This window comes from Pipistrellus hanaki (genome assembly GCF_964339955.1).
Source record: "Pipistrellus hanaki genome assembly, chromosome: 2".
Lineage (NCBI taxonomy): Eukaryota > Metazoa > Chordata > Mammalia > Chiroptera > Vespertilionidae > Pipistrellus > Pipistrellus hanaki.
The window spans coordinates 5,470,294-5,482,741 of NC_140504.1; the positions used below are offsets into that span (position 1 = coordinate 5,470,294).

The 12,448-nt window shown below is 60.3% G+C and overlaps 1 protein-coding gene across 1 annotated transcript in view; it reads right to left on the reverse strand.

Moving 5' to 3' along the window:
* Positions 1 to 3,102: 3,102 nt before the first annotated feature.
* The window catches only part of C2CD2 (C2 calcium dependent domain containing 2), a 57,737-nt gene continuing 48,391 nt past the window's right edge, over positions 3,103 to 12,448 (reverse strand). The window contains exon 14 of the mRNA XM_084873628.1: positions 3,103 to 4,239. Coding sequence (XP_084729754.1) covers positions 4,028 to 4,239 — 212 coding nt within the window. The 3' untranslated portion in view covers positions 3,103 to 4,027. The remainder of the gene's footprint in view (positions 4,240 to 12,448) is intronic.

Genomic DNA, 12,448 nt, shown 5'->3' on the forward strand with positions numbered 1-12,448 from the left:
CCCATAGGCGTGCTCTTACCCCAACGCAGAGCTGTGGGTCTGCCCGGGGCGGGCGGGGTCAGGAAGGCTGAGGGGAGGGGGTGGGCGAGGGGCTGGAGGGGCCCCAGGGCACCGGCCCGAAGGCTCCGTGTTTGGGCTCGGCAGGGGGTGCGGCTGAAGGACAGAGGAACTGAGGACCTGGACGGGGAGCAGCCTGCAGGGGCTACGGGGACACCCCTGTTGGCGTCTGCAATGCCCCCCACCCCCCAGCTGCTCTGCCCTGCCCGGGAACTGCCCTCCCCCTCCGCCTCTTCCCCCCACACGCACTCTCACCCATGGTCCAGGGCTACACGGGGGTCAGCGCATGGATGACAGCTCCCATCCCGAGGGACGGCTCCCCTCAGGTCCTGGGCGATCGCCTGGGTCCCACAGCCCCCCGGGCCAGGTTTCGCTGCTGGGGGACAGGCCACGGGGCACCCACAATGCACCGGGGCGAGAGCTCACGGCGGACATTTCCTTCCCAGTGAGGCCAGCTGACCGTCTGGTCGCGTGGTCACTGGTGGGGCCCGGGTCGTGAGCCACTCAGAGGAACGCGGGAGCACGGGCCTCGGCAGAAACCACTCGGACCCGTGTTCCAGGCGCACGTTTATTTCTTTAACGGGCACTTGTGTCCCAGCCACAGCTTCTCCCGAGGAGCCCGCTGCCGGGGCTGGCCCGGGTTCTGAAGTGCCCCCAGGAATACAGTCACCGTCACGGAAATGTATCCTCGAGACCTCGAGCCAGCCCCGTCCGCCCGCTGGAAACCTTTGGCTTCTTCTGTCTTAATGTAGCTGCAGGTGACATCGGGCACAGAGAAGGACACGCCGCCATCATACGTGACACTTTCCCCGAGGGGGAGCTGGGGGCTGGGAAAGGAGGGGTGCGCAGGGAAGGAACCCGGGGCCTGAGACTGCGGGGCGGGGCCCGTGCCGCTGGCTTTGGTGGTCACGGGCGCCTGGGCGGCGTGGGCAGGGGCATCGGTCCTGCTGGCCACCTGGCAGAGGTAAGCGTCCTGACCCCCGATGTCCCCCACCCTCACGGCCCAGCTTGTCCTGTGAGGTCCCCAGGGCCGAGAGGTGACCACTCAGGGAACAGAGCATGTGTGTGTGTGTGTGGGGGGGGGGGGAGCAGTGCAAACTCTCCTCCCTCTCCTGCTTGGGAAGATTGCCGACTGCCACCCACGTGGCCGGAAGCCCTGATCACAGGCCCGGGCAGCTTCTAACTGGGGACTGGCTCAGGAGCCCGGGCCTGGCTTTGAACTTCAGCTGGAGCTGCTCTGCCTACACCTTCCTCATGGCTGGTTTGAACAGGACACTTGTGTTAACACCCCATGAAAGCTGCTCCAGCGCCATCTCCCTCCTCCCCAGAGGCCACGGGGCTGTCCTTCCCCACAGCGCAGGGAGCGGGGTCTGTGTGTTAGAACTAAGGTGACCAGATGTCCCACCAGAAGCGGGACGTCTGGTCGCCTTAGTTAAAAGCAGCATGTGCCCCTGGCCCAGGCGGACCCATCAGTGCCCGCGAGGAGCCGCTCTTACGAGGCCACTCTGGGAAAATGTCACCGAGACCAAACCCAGAGCACGGCCCTCAGGCCAGAAAGCGTGCGGAAAGGGTAAGGGGGCCGGTGACTCACGAACCCGGGTGCTCTGCGTCCGGTGTGTAACCACATTTCACCTCAATGACAGTGCCTTTAGCATCAATGCCCGACACCTTTCAAAAACAAACCCGGATGCACCGCCGGGGCAGGGAGCATTCACAGTACAGACGCGGCCTGTCCCTCGGGGATCCCCTGACGTCACCTTCCCCTCCTCTTCCCGCTCCGTCTGCGTCCTCGGACCCCAGGGAAGGCCAGGGTGGCCCCCCCCCACCCAGGGTGGGTGCCTGGGGGAAGGGCCCCTGGACCCAGCTCCCGTGGACCCAACAGACATGAAGAAACACGGGTCTCCATGGCTACGCCCCCTCTGTCCGTGTCCACGCCCCGGCTTCGCGCTCGAGGGCGAGACGGAGCGGGCTCGTTCCCGGAGCCGCAGAGGTTCTGAGTCAGGAGGGAGGGAGGGCGCAGAGCCCGTGGCGAAGCAGGAAAAGCAGACAGGGCGCTCCCGGGCCCATCCGGGTCCACGGCTCACAGGGTGTGGTTTGGTGGTGGTTTATTTGAGAGCGAGAAAAACTCAGCCTGACACTCTGATAGCTTCCCACCAGCACCGACTGAGTCCGTCTGGATTTCAAACTTACACAAGCACGGAGCTGGGTGGACTAAGACCCTCGGGCCGGCCCCCTCATCGTTAACCCGTGCCTGTGACATGTCCGCCGCCACGAGGAGCAACAGAGATCCTTCCCGCAAAGCACACCGTGGGAGCGACCTGTGGTGACCGCTGACCTGCGGGGGCGCACGTGGCATCCGTACATTTTGCAGTGCCAGGCGCTGTTTTACAGTGATTAAAACGGGAATAGGATCTTTACAAAGTCCCGTTAAAAAAAAACAAAAAACAGTCACTCGCCAGTCCCTGGGTTGCTGGGACAGCGAGAATTTGCGAACGCGCGTTGTATAAAGTGACGTTCTCAGCACAGCCTCCTGATCCCTCCCTCCACACGGAGGGAGGGAAGAATGCTAGGATTTTGGTTTCAGAAAGGTTTTAGCTCCGCAAGAGCTCTGACCCCTGAAGCGGATGTTTGAGGGCGGACAGAGGCGTCTGCCCGAAGACCCCGATGCACATCCGTGACAAAAGCTGAGTTTTCGCAGCGGCCTCTGACACCTCGTGGTGGGGGGGTGTGTGTGTGACTCTGATTGAGCCACCAGCACCGTTCACGCCAGCAGCAGCTCCTGGTACCAAGGCCCCGTCCTCCACGCGGCACTCCAGGAGTGGGGCGGCGTGTCCGCGGTGACGGGACGCACGCGGCTGCTGGCGCAGGAAGTGCTTTGAAAGACGCGGAGGGCATTACCGTTGTGTAGCGAGCTTATCGTGTGTTCCCCTGGAAACAGAAACAGAAACACCCCCCCCCCCCCCCCCCCCCCCGCCCGAGTCTGCCAAGGCTGTTCACAGTAGAATCCAGACGCTCCTGAGAGGCATCTGACGCAAGCTTGGCCTGTTTTTTTTGTTGTTGTTGTTGTTTTTTACTAACCTTCCCTTCCTAAGACTCACACCTGAGACACAAAACCATTTCCTCTTTTGCCCTACAAGTCCTTGGTTTCAGCTATTGGCAATATTTGGCAAACCAGCCCCGGACGAGAGAACAGCCGGGTATGTGGGTGCGGGCACCCCGTTCTCCTGCTGCCCCGTCTGTCCTGCTCCTGCGTCGGAGAGGCGGGCTGCCCCAGCCTCGTGAGCGCCAGGCCGGGGAGAAGCCCGGGGCGCGGGCTGCGGACACGCCGAGGGAGGGTCAGACCCACAGGAGCAGGTGCTCTTGCCCTCGCAGACAGGCTCAGAGTGCGCTTAGGAGAGTGTCCCCCACGATATGCATAGGATATACTCAGGGTTTTGCATAATGTTTCAAGTTCTATGGCTAAATGGCAAAGGCAAACGTCTTCCCGCAGCATTTGTCGTAGTGTTTCCATTCCCGTCGCAATTTCTCTCCGGACCCACATCTGCCGGGGCCACCTCTCTGGCCCCGGGGCCCGCGGACGGTTCTGTCCTGAGCGGCCAGCAGAAGAGGTGACCTAGGCAGCCAGCGTCCACGCCGACGGCACAGAGAGCCGTCTGCTCCGGGGCATGGACCCCGAACAATGCCCGTAAAGCAGAGGGCGGGTGACACGGAGGCCCACACCGGGCCCCCCAGGCCCCCCCACCCCCCCGCCCCCTGCAGCATGTTCACCACGTCCGTCTCCTCCCGACATTGAACTCCTGCCCCGTGGCGAGGGGGGTCAGCAGGTCAGGCAGACGGTCCTTCCCCGGCACAAGGTGACGCTGGCGGGAAAACGCCAGCCGGACCCGCGCGCCGGCATCCATCCCGCTCGGTCCCGGTGGGCTGTGGGCTGTGGGCCACGAAGGAGGCCGGCCGGGCCTACACGCCGGGCCTACACGCCGGGCTCGCCGTTCACGGCCACCTTGCTCCTGTGCCGGGACAGCAGCTTCCTGTGGAGGATGCGGGAGAGCGTGGCCCCCCGCCGCCGGGGCCCCTCGGGCTGCTGCAGGAGCACCAGGTCGTTGTGGGACTGGCTCAGGCCGGGGTCCTTGTGCTGCTGCCGCCGGCGGAAGAACAGCTTCGCGCCTCTCCGCAAGATGCCTCCTGGAAGAGCAAGGCACAGGGCTGGTCAGCGGGGCCGCGGGCGAGGGGGACCCCGGGGGGACCGGGCCCGTGGTCGGCAAACCGCGGCTCGCGAGCCACAGGCGGCTCTTTGGCCCCTGGAGCGTGGCTCTTCCACAAAACACCACGGCCCGGGCTAGTCTGTGTTTGAAGAAGTGGCGTTAGAAGAAGTTTAAGTTTAAAAAATCTGGCTCTTTTGCCGAAACCGGTGTGGCTCAGTGGATGGAGCGTTGGCCTGCGGACTGAAAGGTCCCCGGTTCGATTCCGGTCAGGGGCATGTACCTTGGTCGCGGGCACATCCCCAGTGGGGGGTGTGCAGGAGGCAGCTGATCGATGTTTCTCTCTCATCGATGTTTCTAACTCTCTACCCCTCTCCCTTCCTCTCTGTAAAAAATCAATAAAATATATTTTTAAAAAATCTGGCTCTCAAAAGGAACGTCAATCGGTGTGCTGTTGGTATTGGGCTCTGTTGATGAATGAGTTTGCTGACCACTGGGCTGGGTCAAGGTGAAAAAGGAAAGAGGAAACGGGAGTGACTCTAAGAAGCAGCAGCTCATTCGTCCAGGCCATCGCTGTTGGCGTGAGAAAAACGGCCGGCGCCTGGCGTGTGCAGAACACAGGAGGGAATGAGAGGAGGAGGAGGAGAGGAGAAGCAGTGAGCTGGACAGCCACCTGGTATCCATTCCAGGGCAGGGATTTCTGTCATCGACTCTAAAACCAGACGGCAGCAGCCTGTCCTGGCCGTGGCCGCTGGGGCCCCCTCGGCCCCCTGCCCCCTGATTTGGTACGGTTCCGCCAATCTGTAAGTAATAGGGAGTGGGGTGTGCAATGCAAGAAAAAAACTAGCAGCAGCAAAAATAAATTCCACAGCAAGGCTTCCTTAAAGATCAAATGCAAGCTACCACGGCAACAGAACTCACTAATCTTACCCTTTCACAAATTAGCTTAACATGCCATTAACCAAGGCCCAGCAAAGTCAGGGAGCCTGCCCAGCGGGTCTGTGGAGTTCATTTCCAGTCATGGAGGTGTTAGTGACTTGGGAAGAAGAAAGACCTGCAGATCACAGAGGGAGCTTTATAGATAATTTGGCAATTCATTCTTTTCCTGATGGACAGGTCTGACAAGTTCTTCAACAGCCAAGACTCACAAAAATATCCACCATGTCCCTAGTAAGGCATTAATCACCATAATGCCCTCTTGTGGGTACTCTGGGAACAGCACCCTAGTAAGGGATTCTTGCCATAGTGCCCTAGTGTGGACAGTCTTGGAACAGCTCCCCAGAAAGGATTAGTCACTATAGCGCTCTCTGGTGGACACTCTGGGAACAGAACCCTAGCAAGGGATTAGTCATGACAGCGCCGTCTTGTGGACACTAAGGGATATAGCACCCTGTTAAGGGAATAATCGCCATAGCGCCCTCCTGTGAAATACTCTTTGAAGCAGTACCCTAGTGAGGGATTAGTTGCCATAGCACCCTCTTGTGGACACTTTGGGAACAGTACCCTAGTAAAGTATTAGTTGTAATAGCATTCTTTGGTGGGCGATCTGGGAACAGCATCCAAGTAAGGGATTAGTTGCCACAGCGCCATCTGGTGGACACAGTGAACAGCAGCATAGTAAAGTTGCCATACTGTCATCTTGTGGACAATCCTGAACAGCGCCCTAGTCAGGGATTAGTTGGCATAGTGCCCTCTTGTGGACACTTTGGGAACAGCACCCTAGTAAGGGCTTAGTCACTATAGTGCCCTCATGTGGGCTCTCTTGGAACAGTACCCTGGCAAGGATTGGTCACCATAGCACCCTCTTATGGGCACACTGGGAACAGGAGCCTAATAAGGGATTAGTCGTGAAAGCACCATCTTGTGGACAATCCTGGAACAGCAACCTAGTCAGGGATTAGTTGCCTAGGTGCCCTTGTGTGGACACTCTTGGAACAGCACCCTGGGAAGTATTAGTCGCTCTAGCACCCTCATGTGGACTCTCTTAGAACAAGACCCTGGTAAGGGGTTAGTTGCTATAGTACCCTCTTGTGGACACTCTGGAAACTGCAGCCTTGTAAAGTATTAGTCACAATAGCGCTCTCTGGTGGGCAATCTGGGAAGAGCACCCTAGTAAGGAATTAGTTGCCATAGCACCCTCTTGTGGAGACTGGGATACTCTTCTACCCTGGCCCTTTCTCCCGTAATTATTGAAGAATCAATAATTACGGGAGAAAAGCAGCATGACCATGACCTTCAGAGACCACTTATTGAACCTGGCCTTGAGGATGAACCTCGTGTCCTGTGTACCTAGGCTCAGCCCAGAGCAGGGTCACTCAAGAGTGCCAAGAAGTGGGCCTTTTGAATCTGCTAAAAAGACTTAAAACTATTTTTTCCTCTGATTCAATCAAGCCTTCTATTCTGAAAAACCTTAGGACACCTTCTACAGCTATCTGAAGTTGACAGCGTGTGCAGGGTGTAATGACAGGGAAGGGATTGAGCAGGAGGGTGAGTGGCTTTGCTCTCATCCCTGGGCCTGGCGTGTGACACCTGTGGGCCACCTGTGGCCATCCCTGCAGCCATGCAAACCCCTGTGAGGCAGGGTCACAGATCACCAGGTGGACGACCACCTAGCATCCATTCCAGGGCAGGGATTTCTGTGCCGACGGGTGTCTGTGCAGGTCACGGTCACCACCATCCACTGCACTTGACCTTGGAGTCTGCACACAGTGTATCCATTGGCTAATTACCTGGTGTACCGAGTGCCCGGGTGCAGTGAGGGGGCTCCCGGCCTGACCGGGCACGCTCAGGCTGGGGTCTAGCAGCTGTTTCTGATGTGTAGGCACCTGCTTCCAGTTAAGCTTGGTGCCTGGAAGAACATGTAACATGGGCTCTCCCACTGGGATGGAGGGGGCAGGGAGAGCAGAGGGGTCCACTCAGTGAACCTGGAACCTCTAATCGCACGCCCCCACCCATCCCCCCAGGGGGCGTGGGGAGGGGAGCAGACCAGTCCACCCTCGGATCAGCTGGAGACGGGTCTCAGCGATCGGAGGGTGTCTCCCAGAAGCCCATCTCCAAAGCCCAGGCCAGCGTCCCTGCGAAGAAACCGCTCTTGGGTCCGGAGCCAGGGCGGAGGTGTGGCAGCGGTGGTGTCATGGGTTGGACTGCGTCTCTGTAACATCCCCATGTTGGGGTCCTCACCCCCCCAGTACCACAGAAGGTGACCTTAGAGACAGGGTCAATTCAGAAGTGACCAAGTCACAGTGCCGTCCCTAATCCAGTTAAGACCCGTGTCCGTATAAACAGGGAGGCTTGGACCCAGACCCAGGTCACCCATGTGAAGGGAAAGGCAGATATTGGGGTGCTGAATCCACAAGCCCAGAGGAACCACCAGTCGCCGGGGGAGACACAGGACAGGTTCTCTCTCGTGGCCTCGGAGGAACCAGCGAGTCCCCGGCCGGTTCCCCTGACGTGACGTGACCCTTCGTGGCTTCTGTGGGGACAGCACAGCTCCTCGGGCAGAGGACTGTCAGGTGAGGGGACATTCGCGATTCTACAGGCCGGAGCCCTGGACACCTCTCCCCCCACCTCAGGGGGAGCGCTGAGCCCTGCTGACCCTGAGGACGCCGAGGCCCCAGAGCATTCACTCGTCCTGCCAGTGTGGGCCCAGAGCGGGCGCCCATCTCTCCTGCTCGCTCTCCTGTGCGGCCGTGGTGCTGTCTGAGCTGCACGGGACAGGCCCCTGAAGAAGTGGCCGGCGGGTGTCTGTGCAGGACCCAGCCTGGGCGGTCCCCGGGGAGGCCTCCGGAGAGCCAGGCGGGCTGCAGCTGCCCAGGATGTCCCGCAGCTCAGCTGGAGTTCTGCAGGGGCTCGGAAAGGCTTTCTGAGGCTGAAGCTCCAAGGGGCCTGCTGGTGGGGTGGCGGGGAGGGTGCTCTCATGGAGACAGTCTTGGAACAGCACCCCAGGAAGGATTAGTCACTATAGCGCTCTCTGGTGGACACTCTGGGAACAGAACCCTAGCAAGGGATTAGTCATGACAGCGCCATCTTGTGGACACTAAGGGTACAGCACCCTGTTAAGGGAATAATCGCCTAGCACCCTCCTGTGGACACATTGGAAACAGTACCCTAGTGAGGGATTAGTTGCCATAGCACTCTCTGGTGGGCGATCTGGGAACAGCATCCAAGTAAGGGATTAGTTGCCACAGCGTAAGGCAAGCCCTTCTCCAGGGCCCACAACTGACTCCACTGACCAGGAAGAGAACTGAGCATTAAGCACAGGTGACTCCATCATCGCGTCTCAATGAAGTTTGTTTGTTTAGACGTGGCCACCACATCACAATGACCTTCGGGGTAAAAACAGCGCCAGGAGGACTCGGCCGCTCGCGCTGGGCCTGAGGCCCGTAGCAGACAGGCCAGCCAGGCCCTGGGCAGCGGGAGGAAGGCCACAGGGACCTGCCCTGGCGAGCACTACTGCGCGCTCAGCTTCCTGGGCCAGCTGGGCCCGAGCACCGTGATCCAGTCCACAGTGGGCGTGGGTGGCACATGCACCCGGTGGCCTGAACTGACCACAACCCTGTATGTGGACGGGCTCCCCCCAACCAACTGGATGCCAGAAGAGCAAACCCCACGGTCTCCTGGAGACGAGGAACGCTGCCTCCGGACACCTTGGTCAGCTCCCGCTGTGCCTCCCGCCTCCAATGTCAGCCCCGTCAGCCCCACGGTCACTGAGCCCGTTCCCGGTATGGAGCCGGCTGGTGCCGGTGCTCAGAGAGCCCTGCCCGGCGATGCCTAAGAGCCCGGTGCGCGGCACAGACCCCGGGCCCAGAGTCTGGGGAGGAGCCGGGCCGGCGGGGCTGCCAAGCCTGACCCCTTTCTCCATCCCTGCTGCCTGCACCCCCCCCCCCCCCTTACCCCAGGCAAGAAGCGAGACTCAGCCACGGCCTAACGGCTCCCTCCCGAGGGCACAATAGGGAGCCTGTTATGTGAAATGTGAGGCACATCACCAAAACTGTAAACGGGGGACAGGAAGAAGTGAAAAAACCTAAGGTGACCAGACGTCCCAATTTTTGACAATTTGTCCCTCGTCCCACAGCGTTTTAAAAAAGTCCCGGACGCTGCAGGACGCGGGACAAATTGTTAAAAATCAGGACTGTCCCGCCAAAAGCGAGATGTCTGGTCACCTTAAAGAAACCGTTCCCTGGTTCTAGCAAAGCTACAGACTGAAGAATAAACACTAAGTGAAGGGAATTCACATTTTTTCCTGAGTGACAGCTTGAATCCATATGTGCCTGTGCTTCCACAGAGTCTCACAGACATAAACAGCTCACCGAGGGATTTGTCTTAAACCCTAACAGGAAGGAAAACTGACCACAGAACCTCCGAGACCGCAATCTGCTGCCCAAAGAGCAGCACGGGACTCGGGCTGGCCCGTGGACGGTCAGGGATCACGGTGACCGCTCATTTAAAAAAAAAAAAAAGTGTTTTTTCATTGAGAGGAAGCGGAAGGGAGAGGAAGAGAGAGAAATACGCCAACACCCATTGGCTGCCTCCTGCACACCCTCTGCTGGGGATGGAGGCCGCAACCTGGGCCTGTGCCCTGACCGGGAATCGAACCGGTGACCTCCGAGTGCCGGGGTCAGCGCTCACCTCCTGAGCCACACTGCCCCGGCGTCAGGGAGCACGCTGTAGACCGGAGGAAGCCAGGGGCCGGTCTGCGTGCATGTCGTAGTGAGGCTGCTTTTCCCGACGGGTTCAGAGACACGCCCTCCCCAGGCTGGCTGAGACAAAGGCGCTCCAGGAACGGGGCAGAAAATAAACTGCACCCCGGGAAGTCACACTGCACCCCGGGAAGTCACACTGCACCCCGGGAAGTCACACTGCACCCCGGGAAGTCACACTGCACCCCGGGAAGTCACACTAGGAAGGTGGGGGGAGGACAGGAGTGGACTCCTGCTGTGTTCCAGTACTCTTTGCTTCGTCACAGCAAGGCTACAGTTTAAAAATACACACAGCCAGCGACAAGGAGCCACGGGTCAGACTGTTGGACCTCAGAGGGAGGGTGGGGATAAAAGGGAGAGATCCACCAAAGGACTTATGTGCACACATATGAGCCCAACCAGGGGTCAAGGACAATAGCGGGGTGGGGGCATGAGTAGGAGGGGGTAGGGGATTGAAATAGGAGGCTGAGGACAAATATGTGATACCTTAATCAATAAAGAAATTAATTTAAAAAAAATACACATAGCCAACACCGGTGTGGCTCAGCGGGTAGAGCATCGGCCTGCGGATTGAAAGGTCCCAGGTTCGATTCCAGTCAGGGGCATGTACCTTGGCTGCAGGCACATCCCCAATAGAGGATTGATGTTTCTAACTCTCATCAATGTTTCTAACTCTCCATCCCTCTCCCGTCCTCTCTGTAAAAAAATCAATAAAATGTATGTAAAATAATAAAATAAAAAGACACATAGAGACGAAGACCACTTACTGTGAAGGAATTAACTCAGGCTGGCCCAGCGTCCTCGCAAGCGAAAGGGAAGGAGCAGGAGATGGAGAGGCGGAAACAAGCGTGCGAGAGCAAAATGAGAATGAGAGACGGTGAATGCGGAGCTGACGTGACACACACGCACACACACACACACACACGCACACACACACACACACACGCACACACGCACACGCACACACGCACACACACACACACGCATGAGTCGCTGGGCAGGGCGCTCGCAGGCCTTGGCGCACGCATTCGCGTGTCCGTGCTGTGTTGCGGTAACACGCACATGCGGCGCACACACGACCGCCTCGGTGTTCCCGGGCCCGGGCCGGGCGTGGGAAGCCCGGTCCCATGGCCATGAAGCCAGGTCCACGCTGAGTGTGTGGACCCCGGGCCGGGCTCCGGGGAGGGAACTGCCTGGACTGCCCGCGGCGTCCCCTCTGCAAACACAGGCTCGGGGCCCTGCACCCCCAGCCACGCCCGGAGACCCGGCTCCGACCGCCCTGCCGCCCCGGACCGTCTGGCTCCTCAGCCAGAACCACCTGCTCCAGTTTGGAAGGAGAGAAGATGCCCCGGCCGCTCCCTGCACCACCAGGCAAACCTGCCGTGGAAAACAGCAGCGCGGTGGCGACCCCGAGGGGCGGACACCACCTGGGAGGGGCCGAGTGCAGATCGCTTCGAGCATGGGACCCGGGGCCGTTGTCACTCCCCGCCCGCCTGTCCCTTCTGAGGCCGCATCTGCAGAGCCCCAGGCCCACCTCCTCGCAGCCGCCCTGAATGCCAGCCTCGGGGGCGCTCAGAGTGAGGGCTGGAAGCAGCGCCCACCAGCCTGGTGCCTTTTGGAGGGTTCCATCCACGGGCTGGTGGCTGGAAAGGGGCGGGTGGGCCACACCAGCAGGGATGGGAACCCCGGGGGGAGGAGAAGGAGGGGGAGGAGAGGAAGAGCAGAGGAAGGAGGATGGCCAGAGGCCCGGGAATGGACCCGGCTCAGGGAGGCTGGCCGTTCAGAGTGCCCAGGCGGCGGGCGGGAGGCCTGGGCTCCGAGAGTGGAGATGGAGGGAGGGAAGGCGCCCCCTGCCTGCCCCGGGCCAGGGCAGTCCTGGGGCTCTGGCCGCCCCGGCCCTGTACAAAGACCAGGCCAGAGCAGGGGTGCAGCCACACCGCCTCCTCCATAACCCGGGCCCAGAGGTCATGCACGGGTCCCAGCTTCCCAAGCCCCTCCAGTCACCAGCCTCGGTCCACAGGGGACGCCCCCGAGACCAGGGGAATGGAGGCCCCGGACCCTCCCCACGGTACGCCTCCTTCCTCTCTCTCCTCCTCCTCGTCAGCTCCTCCCGTCTGTGCCCGGCCGGCCGGAGGGAGGCTCCCGGGAGAGGCAGGAAGCCAACGGGAGGAGGCGGGAGGCGGGAGGATGGACACAGACGCCCCTATCGTGAGTCCCACCCGGACCGGGACCTGGGGCCACCCTGATCCAGCAGCTGGGGTCGCCCTGATCAGCACCCTGAGCCAGCAGCACCCTGAGCCAGCAGCACCCACTCTCTCTGCGACAACAGAAGCTGTCTCCTGGCACGGCGAACGCCCCTGCACACACGCCTGTCTGAGCACCGCCGGCCCCAGCACCAGGAGCCACGGGGCAGAGAGGCCGAGGCCGGACAGCCGGCCGACCGGGCTCCCGCCTGGCACTTCCTGCCACTGCTGTGCTCGGGGCCGAGGACTT